The 25,976-nt window shown below is 46.9% G+C and overlaps 1 protein-coding gene across 1 annotated transcript in view; it reads left to right on the top strand.

The window, feature by feature from the left end:
* Positions 1-358: 358 nt before the first annotated feature.
* Positions 359-25,976, top strand: part of RCAN2 (regulator of calcineurin 2) — a 101,631-nt gene continuing 76,013 nt past the window's right edge. Inside the window, exon 1 of the mRNA XM_060257683.1 lies at positions 359-580. Within this exon, the coding sequence (XP_060113666.1) occupies positions 359-580 (222 nt within the window). The remainder of the gene's footprint in view (positions 581-25,976) is intronic.

Genomic DNA, 25,976 nt, shown 5'->3' with positions numbered 1-25,976 from the left:
AATGCAAACTGCTGCTCCCTGTAGTGCCTTAGCACATGTATCTTAGTTTTTTTTCCGTATGCAAGGTAAAAAGGTAAAGGTAGTCCCCTGTGCAAGCACCAGTTGTTTCCGACTCTGGGATGACGTTGCTTTCACAACGTTTTCATGGCAGACTTTTTACGGGGTGGTTTGCCATTGCCTTCCCCGGTCATCTACACTTTCCCCCCAGCAAGCTGGGGACTCATTTTACCCACCTTGGAAGGATGGAAGGCTGAGTCAACTTTGAGCCGGCTACCTGAAATCAGAAGTTACTTCAGCGGTGTGTATTTTTTGAATTCCCTGTCTTGATATCTTTCCCATTTTGTTCATTCCAACAGGAATGAGGGAGGAATCCTATTTCTTTGGAATGAGAGGGCTAACCCACTGGAACCGTTTCCCAGACGACGCAGGACTTTTCTTACTGGACTCTGTAGACCAAGAAGAGGACGCCAGGAAATGTTTTGTAGAAGATTTCCAGGAAATAACCGATTTCAATGACCTTCCCAACTCCCTGTTTGCCTGCAATGTTCACCAGTCTGTGTTTGAAAAGGAGGACAGTAAGGTAGGGTGACCTCTTCACACATATCTGTAGATCAGGGGCGCCGAACTCATTTTTTAAGAGGGCTGAATCTGACATAAATGAGGCACTCTCAGGCCTGGCCATGTGTGTACCTATTTAAGATTAGATAGAAATACAAACCTTATAAAGGACACAGGCAAACACAATTAAAGATTTTTTTTTTCTAAGATAAAATATGCTTAAAACATTAGCGCTCGGTCTTAAAGGTGCTTTCATTGTATTTCTCCCATGGGGTCCAGGGAACTGCACAAAGGACCAGGAGAGGGAGGAGCCTCAGCCAATGGAGAAAATACGTGACGCACTCAAAACATTTGAAAACTGCCATTTAAATCTGAAGCAACTGTGATGTCATAATTTATCTCTCTGCTTTGAGGGTTGGTTCGGTGGGTTGTTTGAGCATCTGTAAGTGAATGTAATTGGCAGGGCTTTTTTTTAGCAGGAACTTCTTTGCATATTAGGCCACACCCTCCTGAAGTAGCCAATCCTCCAAGAGCTTACAGTACTCTTCTTACAGGGCCTACTGTAAGCTCTTGGAGGATTGGCTACATCAGGGGTGTGTGGCCTAATACGCAAAGTAGTTCTTGCTACAAAAAAGCCCTGGTAATTGGGTATTGTGTCATATGCTGCATCTATACAATTAACATTTCTTGTTCATGATTAACGTTTATCTTTCATGTTGGAAGTTACATAGGAAGGAGCCTTATACTGGATCAGACCCCAGTCCATCAAAGTCAGACTAACTCAGACTAGCAGCAGCTCCCCAGGGTCTCAGACTGAGGTTTTTCACATTGCCTACTGCCAGATCCTTTTAACTGGTGATGCTAGGGATTGAACCTGGGACCTCCTTCATGCCAAGCAGTATATCACAGAGCCCCAGACCACGCCCAGGGGGGAAGTGGAGCCATCTAAAACAAACAGTGGTTCTCAAACTTTTTGAAATGGAACTCTCTTGCTAATGGACTGTACTTCCCCCCCAATCCCTGCATGAAACGTAGGAGTCTCACCTTTGTTAGTACTGATTATGTATCTTATTTCTTGCGTATACTGCTTATAAATATACTAGCCGTAAAACCCGTTGTGGGAAGAAATACAACGGGCCCTAGAAAAAATATTTGGGAAGGAGGTAATGAATGCATAGGTAGCAGGAAGGAAGGAAGACTGAGAAACAGAATGAGAGAGAGAGAGAAAGAAAGAATGGCAGGGAAAAGATGGGGAAAAGAGAGCGAAAGAAAGGCCCTTTCTCCATTCAGCTTTGCTCCAGATCTACTGAGCACTGAATCCACCTGCTACAAACTCGCATCATTCGAAATGCTTCTACAATTAAAAATATGCCCCTCACTTTTTGCAGAGTTTTGCTTAACAGCCTGTGGTTTATGACCATTCCACAGGTACCTGCATTAATGCTGCTGATATATTTCTGTGTGAAGACAACTCTCTTTCCGATCTGCGAGAACTGTCCGTGGATTCTCTGTTTTGGTTCTGCTCGCCCTCATCTTTGTGTTCTTTTTATTTGGAGAAAATTCCTTGCATGCTAGACATTTTTGGTTCCTTGAGAGACACTGGTCTTGCATGAAATGGGGTTGCCAACAGGCCTGGAGGAAAACCATCCCATCCATGTATTTTTTTTTAGCAGGAACACAGTTCTGGCTGGCTTGGCACGAGGGGATGTGGCCTAATATGCAAATGAGTTCCTGCTGGGCTTTTTCTACCAAAAAAAAGCCCTATGTGAGATAATGGTGACATCAGAGTGTGTGGTTCGTGCAGTTCTTTCTCCCTCAATGTTGTCCTCACAACAACGTGTTGTAGGCTAGGCGGAGAGGAAATGGCTGACCCAAGATCGCTCAGAGTTTCACAGCCAACCTGGATTTCGGTAGGCTTCATCACACAAAGGGGGATGGGACATGGAAGCCAGTTTTTGTCCTGAGTACCCTTAACATCAGGCCCGGCGCTAGGGGTGCCTGCGTCCCTAGGCCGAACTCTGCTACTCCGCCCCCTCCAGGTTCTTTTCATGGGCGCACTTTGATGACATCACTATGACCCTGGGGGACCCCGGCAAAGTCCGGAAGGGCAGCGGGCACGCTTAGAGCGCGCCTCTGCCACGCCCCCCGACTTTGCTGAGGCCTCCTGAGCCTCGGGAGACCTCAGCAAAGTCAGGACGGCAACAGGGTGTGGGGAGAAGGGGCGCCTCGTGGCGCCCCAGGCCAAGTGGCACTCTAAGTGACCGCCTACTTGGCCTACTCCCACGCACTGGCCCCGCTCGACATTCTTCTTTGGTGTATAAAATCCTCGGTCACTGACATTTCCTCAAGAGACAGGATTATATCGGTGCTTATCTACCGACTGGCTCCGTCCAGGGAGATGGCGCTTGTGTAAGCAGCTCTCCCTCAAGACATCCGCTCTTTCTTAAACGTATTTTCTCAGCCCGACCTAGGATACCAGATGCTCTGGAGAGTATGCCAAGTTGCTCTCCAGGGAGTGTCCATGCTGGAAAAAATATAGTAGAAGAAGATGATATTGGATTTCAGGTCTTTTTCTGTAGAAAAAGCCCAGCAGGAACTCATTTGCATATTGGGCCACACCCCTGACACCAAGCCAGCTGGAACTGTGTTCCTATGCGTTCCTGCTCAAAAAAAGCCCTGTTGGATTTATATCCTGCCCTTCACTCTGAATCTCAGAGTCTCAGAGCCGCTCACAGTCTCTTTTACCTTCCTCCACCACAACAAACACCCTGTGAGGTGGATGGGGATGAGAGAGCTCTCCCAGAAGCCGCCCTTTCAAGGACAGCTCTGTGAGAGCTATAGCTGACCCAAGGCCATTCCAGCGGCTGCAAGTGGAGGAGTGGGGAATCAAACCCGGATCTCCCAGCATAAAGTTTGCACGCTTAACCACTACACCAAAGTGGCTGTCTCTTTAGGTTTAAACATCCTGTTTGTAGGTAAGCAGATCCTTTTCTGCTGCTGCAGCTTCTTTAGCTGAGATCGAATTAGCAGACGGGCTTATTACGGAAGCGCATACATTGCACCAAACTGGACTGATTTGCAATTTAGCTGCTTCCCCGAGAACAAACTCCGCCGCCCTCCTAACTGATTTGCTTTTCATAATCCTTGCTATTATTAGCCACTGCTGCGGGACAGGAACACATGAATTTCGTCAGAAGAAGTTGATTCCAGCTAGCAGGCCGGAATTTTTAACTGCTGCTGGGTTTGGCTGTAATAAGGAGTGCAGTGAAACGTGAAGGCATAAAAGCCTTTAAAACCCCAATGCGTATCCATAGCTTTTATTTTAATCATTTGCTTATCACACATGTGGCTTTTGGAAGTTTTGGTGGTTATTTGGACAATACTGCATGCTTTTCTGGGCCTATGATAATGATAATTTATAACAGTTACTTAAATTAATAATTTAATAACAGTTTTATCTGTTCCTTTTTTGTTGCATTCTTCCTCTTCCAAGATGTTCAGAGTGACATATGTGGTTTTCTTCTGCAGCTTATGCTCACAACCAGGCCTCGGATTCAGCAGGAGCTCATAGGCGCGCAGCTCCTGAACCTTTTGAGCCAGTTTGGTGTAGTGGTTAAGTGTGTGGACTTTATTCTGGGAGAACCAGGTTTGATTCCCCACTCCTCCACTTGCAGCTGCTGGAATGGCCTTGGGTCAGCCATAGCTCTCGCAGAGGTTGTCCTTGAAAGGGCAGCTGCTCTGAGAGCCTTTTCAGCCCCACCCACCTCACAGGGTGTCTGTTGTGAGGGAGGAAGATAAAGGAGATTGTGAGCCATTCTGAGACTCTGAGATTTGGAGTGGGGGGCGGGATATAAATCCAATATCATCATCATCAATCATAATTACCGGTAATCATTCTTCTTTCTGAGGGTTCCCCCTTCTCCTCCCCAACTTGTCCACTGAAGAGTAGGTGCAGCTGCATAACAATCCCTGGATGAGCTCCACCACCTATTTTTCTACAAAGCGACCCCTGCTCGCAACACCCCTGGGGGGGGGCTACAGTGAGAGATAACGATGGCCCAAGGTCACCTATGGCAGGGTGGGGATTTGAACCCAGATCTTGTAGGCCCTAAGTCAGATGCTCTTAGCTACTGTACTGTGCTTAGTTCTGGAATAAGAGGCGGTGTAGATACTAGAATGACAGTCCCGGTGGTTAAGGTGGAAGCGGAAAGAAAAGAAAGGAAGATTTTTCCAGGGAAAGGAGTATTTCTTCTCCAAGACTACTGCTTGTTCTCTCTATTTTTTTGTCCTCCCTGTTTTGTCCCAAAATAGCTTCATCATGTTATATACGAATTCAGTGATTCGAAGCAAAATATTTGCTTAGGACCAGAAATTAACATGGGTGCAATACAAAGCATGGAATTCAGGGCTTTTTTTGTAGCAGGAACTCCTTTGCGTATTAGGTTATGCCCCCTTGATGGATCCAGTCCTCTTGAAGCTTACAGGAGGCCCTGTACTAAGAGCCCTGTAAGCTCTTGGGGGACTGGCTACATCAGGGGTGTGTGGCCTAATATGCAAAGGAGGTCCTGCTACAAAAAAAGCCCTGACATTCTGTGTATGACAGTTTGGGATATTTCTTGCACTAAGAGCCCTGTAAGCTCCAGGAGGACTGACTACATCAAGGGATGTAGCCTAATATGCAAAGGAGTTCCTGCTACCAAAAAAAAGCCCTGCTCCCTACCATAACTGCACCTCAAGATACTGTTTATTGTCTTGTACTCTGTGTGTGTGTGTGTGTGTGTGTGTGTGCAGTTCTTAAACCAGTTCTCTCTGACTTAAGCCATGCTTTGGAATCCTATTCAGAGGACAAACCATAAAGTGTCATTCATGTGAGCCAATGAACTAGGGTTGCTATGAAAGCGTTTCATTTTCTGGCTATGTATCGTGGGGGAGGGGGGTAGCATATGATTCCCCATAATGACAAGCTGTGGCTTCTCACTTTGCATGAAGCATGCCAAAATGTACGGGCCTTTTTATGACCCACAAACAAATTCCGTTTTTAACACATACACGGCTGAGAGAACACAGTGGGTTGGATGGTGCCTGAATTCTGTACATGGAAGCACAACTTTCCCTGCTGTTGAGGCAGCCCTGAATGCTCCCCCTGTAATGTTTTCCTGGGGGGCAGGGGAGTAGGGGTGCCAGGATGAGGCAGGCACCAGCAGGAAGTTCACTTGTCGGGGCAGAAGGGCTTCGCTAGGGAAATGATGTCACTGCACTGCTTGTGACACTCTAGTATTTTGGTCCAAGCTTTATTGGTTTAACCATAGAATATTAACTGAATGCTAGAGCTCCACTATGAAGACGTCACTTATGGTGACGCTCTAGCACAGAGGTGGCCAAAACTGTGGCTCGGGAGCTACATGTGCTCTTTCACACATATTGTGTGGCTCTTGAAGCCCCCGCCACCCCGCCAGATGACTTGGAGAAGGCGTTTCTCTCTTTAAATCACTTCTCCAAGCCAAGCAAACTGGTGGCTGGGGATAATGCAATTAAAGTTGCTTTATTTCCATCTCTCCCTGCCTCCTCCCTCCCCCATCTATTTTCCTCCCTCCCTCCCTCCCTCCTCCCTCCCTCCCCTCCCTCCCTCCCTCCCTCCCTTCCTCCCTTCCTTCCTTCCTTTCCTTCCTTCCTTCCTTCCTTCCTTCTTCCTTCCTTCCTGTCTTGTGGCTCTCAAACATCTGACATTCATGTCTTGCGGCTCGCAAACATCTGACATTTATTCTATGTTGCTCTTTACTTTAAGCAAGTTTGGCCACCCCTAGCATGCAGCCAGAACTCCATGGTTTAGCCATAGAGTTTTAACTGGGGGGAAAGTGTAGATGACTGGGGAAGGCAAGGGCAAACCACCCCATAAAAAGTCTGCCGTGAAAACATTGTGAAAGCAACGTCCACCCAGAGTCAGAAACGAATTGGTGCTTGCACAGGGGACTACTTTACCTTTTACCTTTAACTGAATGCTAGAACGCTGCTGCCACAATCACATCACTTCCGGGTTTCCCAGAAAAGATGTCATCTCATCAGGATGCTGGAGATCACCCCACTTCCGGGAGTAAGGTGAGAAAGGATTTTGGAGGGCTGATAAGAGGGGGGAAACTCGTCCCTCGCATGTGTATATCTTTTTAACAGAACCCAGCCCTATAGAATTTCTTCACCATGAGGGAAGCACTGTAGGTGTGAGCAGAGGAATAGGGAACCGTTGAGTCCTCCTTCTGTGTAGGCTTTCTGTGGATGTTCAAGAGTCCAAAAATAATACCTGATTTTCTATAGTAGTCCTTCCCTTGCTGAGACCAGGCTTGTGTTTCACGGCAGCCCATTAAAGCATTTATGTGTGATTTTTATTGCGCTCTGCGTCCGTTTAAAGGCGTGAGATCCAGCGGAAGTTAAGAGTACATAAAATCCTGTGGCTTTTGTGTGTGTGTGTGTTTTCTTTGTTTAAATGGAGAGCTTCAAGCACATAATGATGTGTTGGGGTTTTTTGGGTTGGTTGCTTTTAATGGTTTTTAAAATGTGGTTTTACTAGGTTGTAATTCATTAGCCGCTTTGGTGGTCCTTGTCAGGGCAGAAGGTGAGTGGAAATATTGTCTGAAAGGTGAGGTGGAAATATTGTTGATTTATGACTCTTCTCTTTTGAAAATTGTGTCTCAGCTGCCTGGAGGTATTCCAAGAAAGATGGAGAAATAAATAGCTGTCAGTTTGGCATTGGGTTCAAAACATTTCTGTTACCTCAGATAAACGGACATTTTTAATCTGTTAATGTTCTGGTGTAGTGGTTAAGTGTGGTTAAGTGTTTGGTGTAGTGGTTAAGTGTGCGGACTCTTATCTGGGAGAACCGGGTTTGATTCCCCACTCCTCCACTTGCACCTGCTGGAATGGTCTTGGGTCAGCCATAGCCCTGGCAGAGGTTGTCCTTGAAAGGGCAGCTGCTGTGAGAACCCTCTCCAGCCCCACCCACCTCACCAGGGTGTTTGTTGTGGGGGAGGAAGGTAAAGGAGATTGTGAGCTGCTCTGAGACTCTTCGGAGTGGAGGGCGGGATATAAATCCAATATCTTCTTCTTCTTCTGTATCCCACCTAGTGGTTTTTCATAGGACTCACTTTTAAGGGTTTTTTTTAATTGTTCCTTTTGTGAGCTGCTGATTTTAATGGATCCCAGGCTGCATTGGCTTTATTGCCGGTGAGGCTGAACTGTTTTATTGATTCCACCCCACTTTCTAAAAACACTTGGTGGGCTGAGGAAATGTATTGGTGGGAGTTGGAAGGCATCTCCTTCCAAAGTAGCCATTTTCTCCAGAGGAAGTGACCTCTGTAGCTTTGGAGATCAGCTATGAATCCAGATCTCTAGTCCCTGCCTGAGGATTGACAACCGTAGGTCTAAACTTTGTTGTTGCTGTTCAGTCACATAGTCGAATCTGACTCTTTGTGACCCCATGGGCAAAGTCACGCCAGGCCCTCCTGTCTTCCACCATCCTCTGAAGTCTGCTCAAATCTGTGTTTGTTACATCAGTAACACTGTTCAGCCATCTCAACTTTTGCCGTCCCCTTCTTCTTTTGCCTTCTGTCTTTCCCAGCATCAGGATCTTCTCCAGGGAGTGCTCCCTTCTCCTTGGGTGGCCAAAGTATTTGAGCTTCAGCTTCAGCTTCTGACCTTCCAGGGAACAGTCTGGGTTGTTTTCCCTTAGGACTGACTGATTTGATCTTCTCTAAACTAGGGGTGGCCAAACTTGCTTTAACATAAGGGCCACATAGAATAAGCATCAGATGTTTGAGAGCCACAAGACATGAACGCCCCATGTTTGAGAGCTGCAAGACAGGCTGGCAGGCAAGGCAAATAGATGAGTGGAGAAGGGGAGGAAGGAGAGATGGAAAGAAAGTGCATTCTCCAAACCACTGGTTGGTTTGGCTTGAAGGAGTGATTTAAAAAGACAAATGCCTTTTCCAAGATAGCTAATTTAATTTAATTGGATGGTATTTGGATTGGGTGGTGGGGCTTTGAGAGCCACACAGGTGTGTGTGAAAGATCCATATGTAGCTCCTGAGCCACAGGTTTGCCCACCCTTGGTCTAAAACCAGGGGTGGCTAAACTGTGGCTCAGTTTGGCTGATGGCTTGGAGAATGCATTTAAAGATAAAGTTCCTTCCTTCCTTCCTTCCTTCCTTCCTTCCTTCCTTCCTTCCTTCCTTCCTTCCTTCCTTCCTTCCTTCCTTCCTTCCTTCCTTCTTTCTTCCTTCCTCTTTTCCTCCTTCCCTCCCTCCCTCCCTCCTTCCCTCCCTCCCTCCCTCCCTTCCTTCCTTCCTTCCTTCTTCTTCCTTCCTTCCTTCCTTCCTTCCTTCCTTCCTTCTTTCCTTCCTCTTTTTCCTCCTTCCTTCCCTCACTCCCTCCCTCCTCCTTCCCTTCCTTCCCTCCCTTCCCCCCTCCCTCCCTCCCTCTCTCCCTCCCTTCCTTCCTTCCTTCCTTCTTTCCTTCTCTTTTCCTCCTTCCTTCCCTCACTCCTCCCTCCTCCTTCCTTCCTTCCTTCCCTTCCTTCCTTCCTTCCTTCCTTCCTTCCTTCCTTCCTTCCTTCCTTCCTTCCTTCCTTCCTTCCTTCCTTCCTTCCTTCCTTCCTTATGGCTCTCAAACATCTGATGTTCTTGTCTTGTGGTTCTTTAGACATCTGACATTCTGTGTGGCTCTTACATTAAGCAAGTTTGGCCACCCCTCGTCTAAACAGAGCTGCTAACCCGGAGCCAGTGCTGTTGGGAGGCTGTGACGCTTCTTGGCTCCAGTGAGGGAGGAGGGCTGGAGGACATTGGCTGGTGTAAATGGCAGGTTGCTTTTGTTTTTGTTTTCAAAAGCAGCTGCAAGCGTGAACCTCTCTGGCCACATTGCATCACTGAATCCCGTAGGTGCTGAATCACGATTATTTTAGGAGGCAGCAGGCTTTTGTGGCTCTAAGAATAGCTCTGAGGCCTGGATTCCATAGAAAGTCACCCCGGCGAAGACGAGGTCACCGCTCTGAGGCTCGGTTGGCACGCCGGCCCCCGGTTCCCACCTTCCTGGTACGCTTGCCCAGGGCCTTCGTTTGAGGTTGGTCTCCAGCCTTTTTAAGGTTGCTGCTGCCTCTCTTCTGGTGATAGTGTTATCAGATCCAGCCTCTTGAGAGACTCGTGCGTCTTGGGCTACAGCAATTCTGCCTGGTCTCTGGGCAGCAGTGTGGGGTGTGTATTCCAAAAGAGCATCCTGGCTTTTTTTCTTTACCATGCTTGTATTTAAGAACAGCTGAGTGACTGGTTTTAAGATTTCTGGCACCATCCTGTGTATGGTGATGTTTGCCGGAAAGGGGGTCTTTGTACAACAGATAAAACTTTATTTTTAAATCCTAGCCCGGAGGTGGCCAAACTGCGGCTCGGGAGCCACATGTGGCTCTCTCACACGTACTGTGTGGCTTTCAAAGCCCTCACTGCCCCCATCGGGTGGCCATTTGTCTCTTTAAATCACTTCTCCAAGTCAGTCGGCAGCTTGGAGAATGCATTTAAAGTAGGTGCTTACTTTCGACTTCTCCTTCCCCCCATCTGTTTTTTCTTCTTCTTTCCTTTTCTTCCCCCTTCACCTTCCTTCCTTCCTTCCTTCCTTCCTTCCTTCCTTCCTTCCTTCCTTCCTTCCTTCCTTCCTTTCCTTCCTTCCTTCCTTCCTTCTCTTCCTTCTTCCTTCCTTCCTTCCTTCCTTCCTTCCTTCCTTCCTTCCTCTATTCTTTGTGTCTCTTGCACTAAGCAAGCTTGGTCTCCCCTGCTTTAGCCTAAAATGACCTCCAGGACCTTCAGTTTGGAAGGCCTGAGCAAGGCTGTTTTGGAAGTCACTGACTCATCAGCTCGCAATTAAGTCCGAAGAGCTTGATGGCACATCACACGACCAGTGGGTGGCCTCCCTCCCTCCTCCCTCCTCCCTCCGTCCCTTCCTTCCTTCCTTCCTTCCTCTTCCTTCCTTCCTTCCTTCCTTCCTTCCTTCCTTCCTTCCTTCCTTCCTTCCTTCTTCCTTCCTTCCTTCCTTCCTTCCTTCCTTCCTTCCTCTATTCTTTGTGTCTCTTGCACTAAGCAAGCTTGGTCTCCCCTGCTCTAGCCTAAATGACCTCCAGGGCCTTCAGTTTGGAAGGCCTGAGCAAGGCTGTTTTGGAAGTCACTGACTCATCAGCTCGCCATTAAGTCTGAAGAGCTTGATGGCACATCACACGCACAGTGGGTGGCCTCTCTCCCAGATTGGTTAGAGAATCTTGTTATGCCTGATTCTGTAGAACTCCAGAGATTTTTTCCCCCCTCCCATTATTATTTATCTACCCCCTGCAAAGAGCCGTAAAAATGCTATAGATAATTTTCTGACTTGCAAATTAAAAGCTTCTCTACGCTTGTTGTCAGTCAGACCCCTCTTAAGAAGAAGAAGAAGACATTGAATTTATATCCCGCCCTCCACTCCGAATTTCAGAGATTCAGAGCGGCTCACAATCTCTTTATCTTCCTCCCCACAAAGAGACACCTGTGAGGTGGGTGGGGCTGGAGAGGACTCTCACAGAAGCTGCCTTTCAAGGACAACTCCTACAAGAGCTATGGCTGATCCAGGGCCATCCCAGCAGGTGCAAGTGGAAGAGTGGGAACCCAACCCAGTTCTCCCAGATAAGAGTCCGTGCACCTTAACCACTACACCTGACTGGCCTTTGCGAGGCACCATTTGCAAGTGATACCTTGTTTAGACTCATGTTTATTTGTTCACCAGAAGCCAGCCCATGACTTGTGGGCTTCCTGAATGAAATAATGGCTTTGCTTCCCTTTAAAAACCTAATCCAGTAGGGGCAAAGAGGAAGGAATTCCAGAATTTACCCACAAGATGTCACTCTTCGTTGAGTAACTATTGGAAGTCCAGTCATGTGGCTTTTTAAAAATCACAGCCTGCTATAGAAACTGCACTGGAAGGTGACATACTCTACACAGTGTTCTGTGATGTCAGAGTGCTCCTTCTGAAGCTTGTGTTCTGTTCAAGAAGTACATGCTTCTGTGCAATTTGTCTGGACAGAAATCTCAGTCTTTTGTCTTCTCAATGGCCTTTGATCCACACTTCCTTTTTTTTTAGTATTGATGTATTTTCTTTTGGTCTGTCTTTTTTTCCGGTTTGGTGTAGGAGAGCCAGTTTGGTGCAGTGATTAAGTGTGCGGACTCTTATTTGGGAGAACCGGATTTGATTCCCCACTCCTCCACTTGCACCTGCTGGAATGGCCTTGGGTCAGCCATAGCTCTCTTATCTGGGAGAAGCGGGTTTGGTTCCCCATTCCTCCACTTGCAGCTGCTAGAATGGCCTTGGGTCAGCCACAGCTCTCTTATCTGGGAGAACGGGGTTTGATTCCCCACTCCTCCACTTGCACCTGCTGGAATGGCCTTGGGTCAGCCATAGCTCTCTTATCTGGGAGAAGCGGGTTTGGTTCCCCATTCCTCCACTTGCAGCTGCTGGAATGGCCTTGGGTCAGCCATAGCTCTCTTATCTGGGAGAAGCGGGTTTGGTTCCCCATTCTTCCACTTGCAGCTGCTGGAATGGCCTTGGGTCAGCCATAGCTCTCTTATCTGGGAGAAGCGGGTTTGGTTCCCCATTCCTCCACTTGCAGCTGCTAGAATGGCCTTGGGTCAGCCACAGCTCTCTTATCTGGGAGAACGGAGTTTGATTCTCCACTCCTCCCCTTGCACCTGCTGGAACGGCCTTGGGTCAGCCATAGCTCTGGCAGAGGTTGTCCTTGAAAGGGCAGCTTCTGGGAGAGCTCTCTCAGCCCCACCCACCTCACAGGCTGTCTGTTTTTGGGGGAGAAGATATAGGAGATTGTAAGCTGCTCTGAGTCTCTGATTCAGAGAGAAGGGTGCGGTATAAATCTGCAGTCTTCTTCTTCCTCTTTGGTAATTTGCATTTATATGTCTTGTTTCCATGGGCATCTTCATTTGTCAAGTAAAATTAATTTCCTCTGAGCAAAATTAATGGGGCCGCTGGATGATCCCATAACTTGTTCCATATCTGCAAAGCCATCTCTCCCCCTATTGTCTCCTCCACAACAACCTTTCTCATAGGGTTGCCAGTCCCCAGATGGGGGCAGGGGATCCCCCAGTTTGAAGGCCCTCCCCCCACTTCAGGGTCATCAGAAAGTGGGGTGTGGGATGGAAATGTCTGCTTGGCACTGTATTCCCTATGGAGACCGATTCCCATAGGGCAGGGTTTCCCAAACTTTTCTTTCCCGTGGCCTGGTTATTTTTACACTTCTGCTTCGTGGCCCACTACAATTTGGGGGCAGAGCCAGGAGACTTCGGGGGTGGAGCCGGGAGACAGGAGTAATGTCATTTCCTGTGGTGTCACTTCCAGGTCAAGGGCCAAGTGATGTCACTTCCAGGGCACACTGAACCAAAACACCAAAACCAAAACTCCACCTTTTCCCGTGATGTCGCTTCCAGGGCACTCCCCCAAACCTGCCTCTTCTTCTGAAGTAACTTCTTTTTCAGAAAAATCTCTTTGAAACTCATGCTGAGCCAAAATGGGGGTGGAAAGTGGTTGGTCTGCAACTTTTTCATACATTCCCAGGGTAGGCTTGCCAATCCCCAGGTCCCAGCGGGGGTTCTTCCGCTTTCCCTGTCTCCTTCCGCCCCCAGTCAGCTGGCCGGCAGGGGGAAGCCCCGCCCCCAAAGGCAGCATGTGATTTTTTTTTCCACTCCTGAGGTTCCAGTCTCCGATTGGAAAGGCTTCCTCTTGGGATGGGGTGTCTGTGTTACTTGGAAGAAGTTGCCTGCAACTCGTGAGTAGAGAGGCCAGTCCCTCACTTCAGAGTCGCCAGAAAAGGGGTGGGGGGGAGGAACGTCTGCTGAGCACTTTAATATTCCCTATGTAGAGATCGATTTTCATAGGGTATAATGGGGAATTGATCTGGAGGTTTCAGGGGAACTGGGGGAGCTGTTTTTTGAGGTAGAGGCACCAAATTTTCAGTATAGTATCTAGTGCCTCTCCCCAAAGTACCTCCCAAGTTTCAAAACGATTGGACCAGGGGGTCCAATTCTGTGAGCCCCAAAAGAAGGTGCCCCTATCCTTCATTATTTCCTATGGAAGGAAGACATTTAAAAAGGTGTGCTGTCCCTTTAAATGTGATGGCCAGAACTCCCTTGGAATTCAATTATGCTTGTCACACCCTTGTTCCTGGCTCCACCCCCAAAGTCTCCTGGCTCCACCCCCAAAGTCCCCAGATATTTCTTGAATTGGACTTGGCAACCCTATCCCAGGGTCCTCTCTTCCCACCCTCACACCTCCATGCACCTATCTGTTTGTGTGTTCTTCTCCAGCTTGCAAGCACTCCTAATGCCCATGTTCAATTGCCTGCACCACCTACACACCCCTTCCTCAACAGCACTGGCCAGTGTATGCAGTTGGGAGTGCTGTTGCCATTGCCAGCAGGAATGCCAGCACTGTGTACCACCCACACTGGGCCCTGGCAGCTGCTTTAGCTAAAAATATGCTGACACATTTAGTAAGCCCTTTCTTCAGCTGCTACTACTGGAACCCTGCCTCAAGCTACAACTAAGCTTGCTTGGTTTCAAGAAAATCTTTTGACAGCTATTTTTCATACTTTTCCTTGACTGAAACACTGGGAAATTGCTGTTAAAGATCATGTGTTGCTGGGATCGGGGCTAGCTTTGGCTTTTCTTGTGACCCGGTAGTGAGGCTTCCATGGCCTGGTACTGGGTCCCGACCCTGCAAATGGGAAACAGTGCCACAGGGTATAATGGAAAATTGATCCACGGGTATCTGGGACTCTGGGGCTGTTCTTTGAGGTAGAGGCACCAAATGTTCAGCGTAGCATCTGGTACCTTTCCTCGAAAGACCCTCCGACTTTCAAAAAGATTGGACCAGGGGGTCCAATTCTGTGCCCCCCCAAAATGTGCCCCTGCCCTTCATTGTTTCCAATGGAGGGAAGGCATTTAAAAGGTGTGCTGTCCCTTTAAATGTGATGGCCAGAACTCCCTTTGGAGCTCAATTGTGCTTGTCACACCTGGCTCCACCTCCAATGTCTCCTGGCTCCACCCCCAAAATCCCCAGATATTTCTTGAACTGGACCTGCCAACCCGACTTGCTTATCTGGGGAGGGCCTTCTAGGGGCGCCAACCTACAAATGGGCAAAATCAACAACTGCCCATCCCCGTGTCTTCTCCGTTATAGCCCTCACCTACTGGAATGGTGTGCCTGAGGAGGTCGCGAAGGTTCCCACGCTCATGGCTTTCTGCAAACGATGCAGAACTGAATGATTCAAGAGGGCTTTTCTACGCAGGCAATACGCTTGCGCTGCAGATGATTCAGAGTTACTTGGATAAATTATTGAGGACTGCGCTCTCTGCCGCAATGTACAGTTTGCTGTAAGTAGGATTCTGCTATGTAATTTTGCATCCTGTAATGTGTCATGGTAATATTTCGGCCAGAGGTGGCCAAACTGCGGCTCAGGAGCCACATGTGGCTCTTTCACATGTATAGTGTAGCTCTTGAAGCCCCCACTGCCCTGTTGGCTGGCTTGGAGAAGGCATTTGTCTTTTTAAATCACTTCTCCAAGCCAAGCTACCTGGCAGCTTGGAGAATGCATTTAAAGTTGCTTTCTATCCACCTGTCTCTCCCCCCCCCTTCCCTCCCCATCTATCTTCCTTCCTTCCTTCCTTCCTTCCTTCCTTCCTTCCTTCCTTCCTTCCTTCCTTCCTTCCTTCCTTCCTTCCTTCCTTCCTTCCTTCCTTCCTTCCTTCCTTCCTTCCTTCCTTCCTTCCTTCCTTCCTTCCTGTCTTGTGGCTCTCAAACATCTGACATTTATTCTATGTGGCTCTTACATATAAGCAAGTTTGGCTAACCCTACTCTACATGGTCTTCATAAGTCAGCTGTGACTTGACAACACTTTACACCACCGTGGATGTCTATTTGATTGTATTGTACATGTATTTTCACATGGTTTTTTGTGTTTGATGCATTTTTGTTTGGGTTTAATGGCTTTTAAGATGTGTGCCTATGTATGTTTTCGGTCTTTTAGCTGCGTTCGTGAACTTGCTGAAGGTAGACATGTGCAATATATGTTGTATTAAGAAATTAAGCCAATATTCATGAACACCCCCCCCCCCAGACACCCACACACACCATAATTACTGCAGGTGTGAACGCATACGCAGAGCAGCTCCACAAAATATCAAGACACTGAGGAACAAGAACACAGCTTTTTATGAAGAAGAAGCCTAGCAGGAACTCATTTGCATATTAGGCCACACACCCCAACATCACCATTGTTTTCCAAACTGGTTTTTTGGTAGAAAAAGCCCAGCAGGAACTCATTTGCATATTAGGCCACAACCTCTGGCACCAAGCCAGCTGGAACTGTGTTCCTGCTAAAAAAAGAAGAAGCCCTGGACAAGAGGAAAGCAGAATAATATGGGACCGAGGTACTTATCTGGACATGTTTACAAGCTGGGCTTACTCTGTTTAGATCTAAAAGGCTCATTATTTGGGTTTATTTTTATCCAGCCTGCAGAAGGCTTAAGTGCTCATTTAACCTGGTGCGGGTGGGAGACTGAAGACTGGCTGCGGACCAAGTGGGCGAAAGGAGGACTTATTTGCACTAGAACCCTGTTCCTCCAGCCCTTAGCTTCAGCGGAGCTCATTTGACGATGGAGAGATTAACATTCTTCCCAGAACTTGGTGGGAGTCCTCCCTCTCTGTTGTTGTTGTTATTATTATTATTATTTGGAAATATTTTGTCCCTCTGCTATGGAAACATTCTTTCTGGCCTTTCTTTTCCACAAATGTAACCCTTTGATCCACACACACAGGGCACTTGCTGTGTGCATTCCTTTCCCTTTCTTTGCCTTTATCCAGAGCTGCATTTCTTACGTTCTTCTGTTTTATTTTATTTAACCTCAGAGTCGGAAGGGACCTCTGAGGTCCTTTAGTTCAGCCCCCTGCCTATGCCGGAACTGTAGCGATAATATCTCCAACAAGTAGATATCCAGTTGATACTTAAAAACAAAGAGGAGGAGAAGAGATTAAATTTATACCCCACTCTTCACCAATGTTCCCTCTAAGCTGTGGAGTATTGTGAGCAAAAATTCTACTTTGTGAGCTACTGACAAAGTTGTGAGCTACTGCATAAATTAGTTTGCTCTAGAGCCATTTTTCCTGAGCTGAGACAAAAATGTGTGAGCCGGAGGCCAAAAAATTGTGATCTAGCTCACACTAACTCAGCTTAGAGGGAACTCTGCTCTTCACTATCCAAAGGAGTCTCAGAGTGGCTTGCAATCTCCTTTCCCTTCCCCACAACAGACACCCTGTGTGGTAGGTGGAGCTGAGAGAGCTCTTTTGATAACTGCTCTTAAGCAGAACAGCTCTGAGAGAATTATGACTGACCCAAGGTCACTCTGGGCAAGGCAATGGCAAACCACCCCGTCAAAAAGTCTGCCGTGAAAACATTGTGATGCGATGTCACCCCAGAGTCGGAAACGACTGGTGCTTGCACGGGGGACAACCTTTACCTTTTTAAGGTCACTCCAGCAGTTGCATGTGGAAGAGTGGGGAATCGAACCTGGTTCTCCTAGATGAGAGTCCACATACTTTACCACTATACCAAACTGTCATGAAGTTCTTCAACATTAAACAAAACCTTCTTTGCTGTAGTTTATATCCCATATGTATTTGCTACACTTCTGTTAAAGTACACAGTACATGTCTGCTAAGGCAACCTAAAATTACATTAGCTTTTTTTGCTGCTGACTCACACAGCTGGCTCAAATTAAGCTTAGGAACCCCCCCCCCCCCAATCCTTTTCACAGATGGTACTGCCAGCCAGGTTTCACCCATGTTTCAACTATGTATATAGTTGATTTTGACTACCCAAATAACACTTGTGCCTATTTTGTCTCCAGGCTCTGCTTTTGCAGGGGCATTTTTAGGGGAAATCAACACAGGATATGAATAACTTTCATGTGAAACTCAACCCTACTGGGCAAATAATTTATTCCAAGTGATTTCTACAGTGCCCCTTAGCAGGGTTGGCTGACTGCACCAGTCCCTAGTTAGTTGCTTGAGGCAGCAACATTTTGAGGTATAGAGTGAACAATTTTGGCATTGTGAATGGCCCTGCGTGTCCTGAGTTGGGCTCCATCCTCCTCAGCTGTCTCCCCTTGGGCTTTGTCTTGGCCCTCTCCACTGGAGGAAAGTGTTCTCAGCTGGAGGCAGACAAGGGTAGGCCGTGTGAAATCTAGCCAGAAAAGGAGGAGGGATTGGATTTATACCCTGCTTGCACATGGAGTCTCAGAGCAGCTTACAGTCTCCTTCACTTCCTCTCCCCACAACCACCCTGTGAGGCAGGTGGCGCTGAGAGAGCACTGAGAGAACTGCTCTTGAGAGAACAGCTCTGAGAGAACTTGTGGCTGACCCAAGTCACCCAGCTGGCTTCATGTGGAGGAGGAATGGGGGAATCAAACCCGGTTATCCCAGATCAGAGTCCATTGCTCTTAACCACTACGCCAGGGGTGGCCAAACTGTGGCTCGGGAACCACATGTGACTCTTTCACATATATTGTGTGATTCTTGAAGCCCCCAATGTCCAGTTGGATGGCTTGGAGAAGGCATTTATAGTTGCTTTCTTTCCACCTCTCTCTCCCCCTCCACATATATTTTCCTTCCTTCCTTCCTTCCTTCCTTCCTTCCTTCCTTCCTTCCTTCCTTCCTTCCTTCCTTCCTTCCTTCCTTCCTTCCTTCCTTCCTTCCTTCCTTCCTTCCTCTGATGTTCATGTCTTGTGGCTCTTAAAGATCTGGTGTTTTTATGTGGCTCTTACATTAAGCAAGTTTGGCCACCCTGCACTACACCAAACTGGCGCCAAAGAAGGGCTCTGGATTGCTCTCTGTGGAATGTTCTATCCAGCCACTCATTGTTTGCTATATACTGAGGCATTTGGCAGAGCTTTTCACAGCGCCAGAGTTCAGTTGGAGCATGGTTGGATGCCGTGATTTTGCATGGTTTTTACCTTAAGCTGGCCTTGCAGGGTTTGAGAGACGAAGCTCTTTGCCAGGCTGTGTTCCCAGAGGAGATAGTGTGGCTGTGTTTACTAGCAACTGATTCTGTTTTACTCTTCACGCCCTTCACGCTTTCTGCTTTGTTCTCCCTCGCGGCCTGGCCTTAACTAGGTTCAGCCTTGAGTCGTGGCCCAAATAACTGAAAGGCCCAAAGTCTAATTCCCCTAGACAAGATGGATGATGCTAGGTTGTGGAGCGGGGCTGAATCCAGGCAGGAAGTTTTGATAAAGGATAGGAAATGTCTTTGGTTTCAGTGAGGGAGGGGTTTTCAATCATGCGGTCTGCTCTAATGGTCCTTTTTCTGGCCCCGTTTGGAGATACAGGTTTCCTGGTCTAGTGTGGTCCTCGTGTAGTTATTTGTTTCTGAACTTGGTTTGCTGCTGTTCTCAAAACTGCAAGTGGCACAAGGTGGGATCACACTGTCATAGATGTGAACTTTTCCCTCAGCTCTTTAATAAATAATAATAATAATAATAATATATATCTCATTATCTGGTACTGTTTCCATGAACTCCATATGTTATAGAAACACTTTGAAACATTCCTCAAGAAACATCCCTCAAGAAAAGCCTGGTCAACAGGAGTCAGCACTGAGACCCCAAGTCTCTAAATGAAACAGGGATGAATTGTTATGATTGCTGTATATATTTAATCATTGTTTCAGTGCAATGTTTTCTGAACTTGGTTTGCTGCTGTTCTCAAAACTGCAAGTGGCACAAGGTGGGATCACACTGTCATAGAAGTGAACTTTTCCCCTCAGTTCTTTAATAAATTTTATATATGTCAGATAATTTATATTAGCCCTAGGTTCATTTGTACTGGGCCTCTCTCCCCAGTGGGAATGTAAAACAACTTACATCATTCTCCTCCATTTTCTCCTCGCAACAACTCTGTGAGGTAGGTGAGTCTGAGAGAGCTCAACTGACCAAGACTGGCAGGCTTCCATGACATGAGTCGGAATTTGAATCCGAGTCTGCCAGATACTGGTCTTGACACTCCCAGGGCTTTTTTTTTTTTGCAGCAGGAACTCCTTTGCATATTAGGCCACACACCCCTGATGTAGCCAGTCCTCCTGGAGTTTACAGTAGGCCCTGTAAGAAGAGCCCTGTAAGCTCTTGGAGGATTGGCTACATCAGGGGCGTGTGGCCTAATATGCAAAGGAGCTCCTGCTACAAAAAAAGCCCTGGACACTTCTAAACACTACGCTACATTGGCTCTCCCATTGAAATCAATGTTTGGGGTGAGTCCTTTTAAAAAAAAAAAGAAGTAAAATATGCTGCTGTCACTTAAGCATTTCTGACGTGATTGTATCATTTTATTAAGCGAATAATCCTATGCAGAGTTATTCCTGCCTATGTGTGTAAAAGTTCTGTGGCCTGTATCTAGCTGCTCAGTTTAACAGAGTTTGTAAACTTCCTTCAACCTATACCGAAAGCATGGAGATCCAGCTTGGTGTCGTGGATAAGAGAGGGAGACTCTAATCTGGGCTTGATTCTCCATTCCTCCTCCACAAGATGCCAGCCATTCTCTCAGAACTCCCTCAGCCCTCAAAACAAGTCTAGCTCGCCACCTACTGGTGTATAATGCAAAAACAGCTAGAACTTGCAGCTTCCAGACAGTCTTAGGATCTCCTGGCTATACTACACGCAGTGCCTTAATGATAATTGTTGTTGTGGAAAGTGTATAGGTCAGGGATGTCAAACATTTGGTCCAGGGGATGAATCAGGCCCCCGGAGGGCTCTTATCAGCCCCCGAGCAACTGGCTGTTTCTGCTTCCTTCTCCCTCTCTCTTGCTTCCTTCTGCTGCATCACAGCTCGCTTTTCCAGGCTTGGTCAATCACATAGGAGCTACAGAGCAAAGCCTCTATTTTCTCCATTGGCTGAGGCTCCTCCCTTGTAAAGGAATGGGGGGAAGGAGAGCTTGCTTTGCCCGGCTCTCTCAAACACACAGCAGAGCTACTGAGCCAAGCCTCTCTTTCTTCTACTGGCTGAGGCTCCTCCTCCTCCTGGTCCCCTGGGGAGGGAAGGAAAGAGCCAGAGCTTCCTTTGCCCAGTTCCCTGGATCCCATGGGAGAAATACAAAGACAGCACCTTTAAGACCGAGTGCTGATGTTTGGGCTTGCTCAGAAGAATCCTAATGGGTCTTGTTTTCTCTGTACTGTTGGAAACAGCAGGTTTTTTTTTTTTTTTTGAGCAGGAACGCACAGGAACGCAGTTCCGGCTGGCTTGGTGTCGAGAGGTGTGGCCTAATATGCAAATGAGTTCCTGCTGGACTTTTTCCTACCAAAAAAGCGCTGGGAAACAGTCTTCTCAGTCAATGTGGCACAGCGGTTAGAGTCCAGGACTAGATTTTGGAAGGCCCAGGTTCAAATCCCTGTTCTGCCGTGGAAGCTTGGTGGAAGACCTTGGGCCAGACACACATTCAGCCTAACCTACCTCAGGGGGTTGTTGTGTGGATAAAAAACGAAGAAAGATGCAAGCTGCTTTGGTGTCCCACTGGGGAGAAAGTTAGTATTATATAACTGGTTTTAATTGTCTTCACCGTGTTGTGACCAGTGTTCCCTCTAAGCTGAGTTAGTGTGAGCTAGCTCATGATTTTTTAGCCTCCAGCTCACACATTTTTGTCTCAGCTCAGGAAAAATGGCCCCTGACCAAACTCATTTATGCAGTCAGTCGCAACTTTAATGCCAGTAGCTCACAAAGAAGAATTCTTGCTCACAAGACTTCACAGCTGAGAGGGAACATTGGAACTTGTGGAATTGGAACCCACAATTTGGGGGGGAAGGCAGTATATAAATAAATTTTAAAAAAGGGTAAATAAAGACCAAGTCACCGTAAGGAAATAACGTAAATTTACCCATAGTCATGTTGGTCACAGTGTAAGCTCCTACATTCTCCAATAGTAGGAGTTCATCTGGTTTAACTTGTCTGGTGCATTAGAACATTTTGAACAGCAGGGAATATCCTTAGAACGCTGCATTGCAGCGGAGCACAGAAGAGACGTCCCAGCGTGCAAATGATTTCTTGATTAAGTCAGCAGCCTGCTCAAATTGGTGCGGAAAGGCTGATGGTTGCTGTTGTGTCATTTTGTAAGATTTGTTCTTGGGATTGCAGTATTCTATACTGACTTTTGGGGGGTAAATTTCTTTGCCCCCTGATCTGCAAAATGGAGAGAAAGATGTTCAGTTTCTCTTGACGGATCGTTGTAATTTGGTTGTGTAGCTTCTCTTGAAGAAGAAGAAGAAGAAGAAGAAGAAGAAGAAGAAGAAGAAGAAGAAGAAGAAGAAGAAGAAGATGATATTGGATTTATATCCCGCCCTCCACTCCGAAGAGTCTCAGAGCGGCTCACAATCTCCTTTACCTTCCTCCCCCACAACAGACACCCGGTGAGGTGGGTGGGGCTCGAGAGGGCTCTCACAGCAGCTGCCCTTTCAAGGACAACCTCTGCCAGAGCTATGGCTGACCCAAGGCCATGCTAGCAGGTGCAAGTGGAGGAGTGGGGAATCAAACCCAGTTCCCGCACACTTAACCACTACACCAAACTGGCTCTCTGAAACTGTGGACACTTGGATGACTTCTCAAGCAAATATAAAGTTGATTTATACCTACAGATGTTACACTGACCCTGATAAGGAGATTTTACTCTTCGGACCTAAACTGGGAGGTACATATTTGCAGGGGTGGAATTCTAACAGAAGCTCCTTTGCATATTAGGCCACACACCCCTAATGTAGCCAATCCTCTACGAGCTTACAAGGCTGTTTTTTGTAAGCTCTTGGAGGATTGGCTACATCGGGTGTGTGGCCTAATAGGCAAAGGAGGTCCTGTTAGAATTCCACCCCTGCATATCTGCTATGTTACTATTTCCTACATATGTAATGGCTGCTGATGTAAAGCCAGATTAGGGTTGCCAAGTCCAATTCAAGAAATATCTGGGGACTTTGGGGGTGGAGCCAGGAGGCATTGGGGTTGAGCCAAGAACAAGGTAGTGACAAGCATAATTGAACTCCAAAGGGAGTTGTGGCCATCACACTGAAAGGGACCATGCACCTTTTAAATGCCTTGCCTCCACTGGAAATAATGAAGGATAGCGGCACCTTCTCCTGGGACTCATAGAATTGGATCCCCAATCCTTTTGAAACTTGGAGGGTGTTTTGAGGAGAGGCACAGGATGCAATGCTGAAAATTTGGTGTTTCTACCTAAAAAAACCAGCCCTCCCCAGCCCCAGATACCTGCGGATCAGTTCTCCATTATATCCTATGGGAATCAATTTTCATAGGGAACAATGGAGTGCCCAGCAGACATTTCCCTCCCCTGCTTTCTGATGACCCTGAAGCGGGGTGAGGGCCTCCAAACCAGGCGATCCCCTGCCCCTGCCAGGGGATTGGCAACCCTAGGCTAGATGGATTTCTGGCCTTCCATAAAATTGTGTCATTCGTTTCCTGATTGGAACATTCCGTTTTGGGTCCCATGTTAATTGATGATTGATTTACAATAGGGACTTGGTTGTATGTTGCAATTTGCACAATTTGCCCTCTGAAGATGGTCTCTGCAGGCTAGGGTTGCCAAGTCCAATTCAAGAAATATCTGGGGACTTTGGGGGTGGAGTCAGGAGACTTTGGGGGTGGAGCCAAGATCAAGGCTGTGACAAGCATAATTGAGCTCCAAAGGGAGTTCTGGCCATCACATTTAAAGGGATGGCACACTTTTTCAATTCCTTCCTTCCATAGGAAATAATGAAGGATAGGGGCACCTTCTTTTGGGGCTCATAGAATTGGACCCCCTGGTCCAATCTTTTTGAAACTTGAGGGGAATTTTGGGGAGAGGCACTAGATGCTATACTGAAAATTTGGTGCCTCTACACCAAAAAACAGCCCCCCCTAGAGCCCCAGATAACCACGGATTAATTCTCCATGATTTTCTATGGGAATAAATCTCCTTCATAGCCTTCATTTGAGTTCCAAAAAGGTTTTTATGTGTTTTTGTAATAAACAGGGCTTTTTTATATACCAGGAACTCCTTTGCATATTAGGCCACATCCTCCTGAAGTAGCCAGTCCTCCAACCACTTACAGGGCTCTTCTTACAGGGCCTACGATAAGCTCTTGGAGGATTGGCTACATCAGGAGGGTGTGGCCTAATATGCAAAGAAGTTCCTGCTATAAAAAAAGCCCTGGTAATAAATGTGTGTGTTGTCTATAACTATTGATGTTTATAACTTTTGGCCCTTTGCTAGTATTCTAAACCTCCTTTGGAGGTTTTTGCTTGGTTGGTTTAGTTTCTCTTCCCCTCTTTTTGTGGTGGTTTGCTTCTTTGCTTCATATGCAGCTCTTCTGATCTCAGGAAAATTAAATTTGCAGAGGTCTGTCACAAATAGAGTGTTGCCAACCATCTGCTGGACTTGGTGGTCTCCAGGGCTATTTTTTTGTAGAAGGAACTCCTTTGCATATTAAGCCACACACCCCTGATGTAGCCAGTCCTCCTGGAGCTTACAGTAGGCCCTGGATGAAGAGCCGTGTAAGCTCTTGGAGGATTGGCTACATCAGAGGGGTGTGGCCTAATATTGGCCTAAATATCACTGATCTCAGAGAATTCCAGCTGACCTCCAGACAACAAGAGGCCAGTTTCCTTGGAGAGAACAGCCGCTTTGGAGTGTGGCCCTGCTGATGTCCTTTTCCTCTTGAAACCCCACCCTTCTCAGACACCACCCCCTAATCTCCAGGAATTTCCAAACCTGGAGTTGGCGACCCTAATTCACAAAATCATCCTCAACACCGGAGGTGGAATTCTAACAGGAGCTCTTTGCATATTAGGCCACACACCCCCCCGATGTAGCCAATCCTCCAAGAGCTTACAAGGCTCTTTTTTGTAAGCTCTCGGAGGATTGGCTACATTAGGGGTGTGTGGTCTAATATGCAAAGGAGCTCCTGCTAGAATTCCTCCCTTGCTCAACATACCGGACAGATCACTTCTAATGATCTCAGGGGGATGTGACCATTGTTGGCGGCCCCTTCCTTTGCTGCTTCTATGGAAACATTAAGGTAAAGGTAGCCCCCTTTCCAGGCACCCAGTCATTACCAATTCAAGGGGTGACATCGCTTCATGACATTTTCTTGGCAGGCTTCGTTACGGGGTGGTTTGCCATTGCCTTCCTCAGTCATCTGCGCTTTCCCCCCAGCAAGCTGGGCACTTATTCTACTGACCTCGGAAGGATGGAAGGCTGAGTCAACCTTGAGCCGGCTATCTAAACCCAGCTTCCGCCGAGATTGAACTCAGGTTTCCAGCTTGGATTGCAGTACTGCAGTTTACCACTCTACGCCACCTGGCGCCTATAAAAAGAACTTGTTCCTTATTTGTGAAGCAGAAATAATAAGTAGTGGCACCTGAAGGACAAACAGTTTTTTCTTCTAGTAGAAGCATTCATAGGCCGAAAGCCCGCTTGTTGGATTCATGCTATGGGTCTTCACTAAGCAGACCTTTATAGATGAGGTTCTGAAGAAAGATGTAAGCTGCAGGGCAAAACACCATGAAATGAATGAATTAAAGATGCCGTTATGGGAACTTCAGCTGTAATGGAGAAATGTATGGGGCGGCAGTAACAGCGTAGCAAATTAACACCTTTAATGACTGAAGAATTCCAGGTCCTTGTTAAGACCTTGAGTCGAATTCTTAATGAATTCTTTGCCAAAATATATTTTATTGCAACTAAAGAAAGCATAAAGTAAAACATAATCTGTCTGATCATATTACAGAAAATAAGGTAAGAAACTACAAAAAAACAAATGCAGAATAATGCAGGAAAATTATATGTAGTATTAGATATACAAATTATATGTATTTCATAACAATGTTGTAACTAACTGAGTGAACAGTTCTATTAGTACACATTTAAGAAGAAGGCTGTAGATTTAGGTATATCCTGCCCTTCTCTCTGAATCAGAGTCTCAGAGTGGCTCATAATCTCCTTTATCTTCTTCCCCCACAACAGACACCCTGTGAGGTAGGTGGGACTGAGAGAGCTCTCCCAGAAGCTGCCTTTTCAAAGACAACTCTGCAAGAGCTATGGCTAACCCAAGGCCCTTCCGGCAGCTGCAAGTGAAGGAGCACACTTAACCGCTACAGTGAACTGGCTCTCTTTCGATTCTGAATGTTGACTATACTTGATGAATTCTTGATTCAAATACTTGATGAATTCTAATTCAGCAGCTTGATGCTGGAGTCCTCCTCTGAAATCTTTTTGCTGGAGAAGGCTGTCTTCTTCTGATCTAAAAGTCTGAGTACACCCTGCCTGTTCAGCG

The sequence above is a fragment of the Heteronotia binoei genome, chromosome 1 (genome assembly GCF_032191835.1).
Source record: "Heteronotia binoei isolate CCM8104 ecotype False Entrance Well chromosome 1, APGP_CSIRO_Hbin_v1, whole genome shotgun sequence".
NCBI lineage: Eukaryota > Metazoa > Chordata > Lepidosauria > Squamata > Gekkonidae > Heteronotia > Heteronotia binoei.
This window is presented reverse-complemented; position numbering and strand designations above follow the sequence as displayed.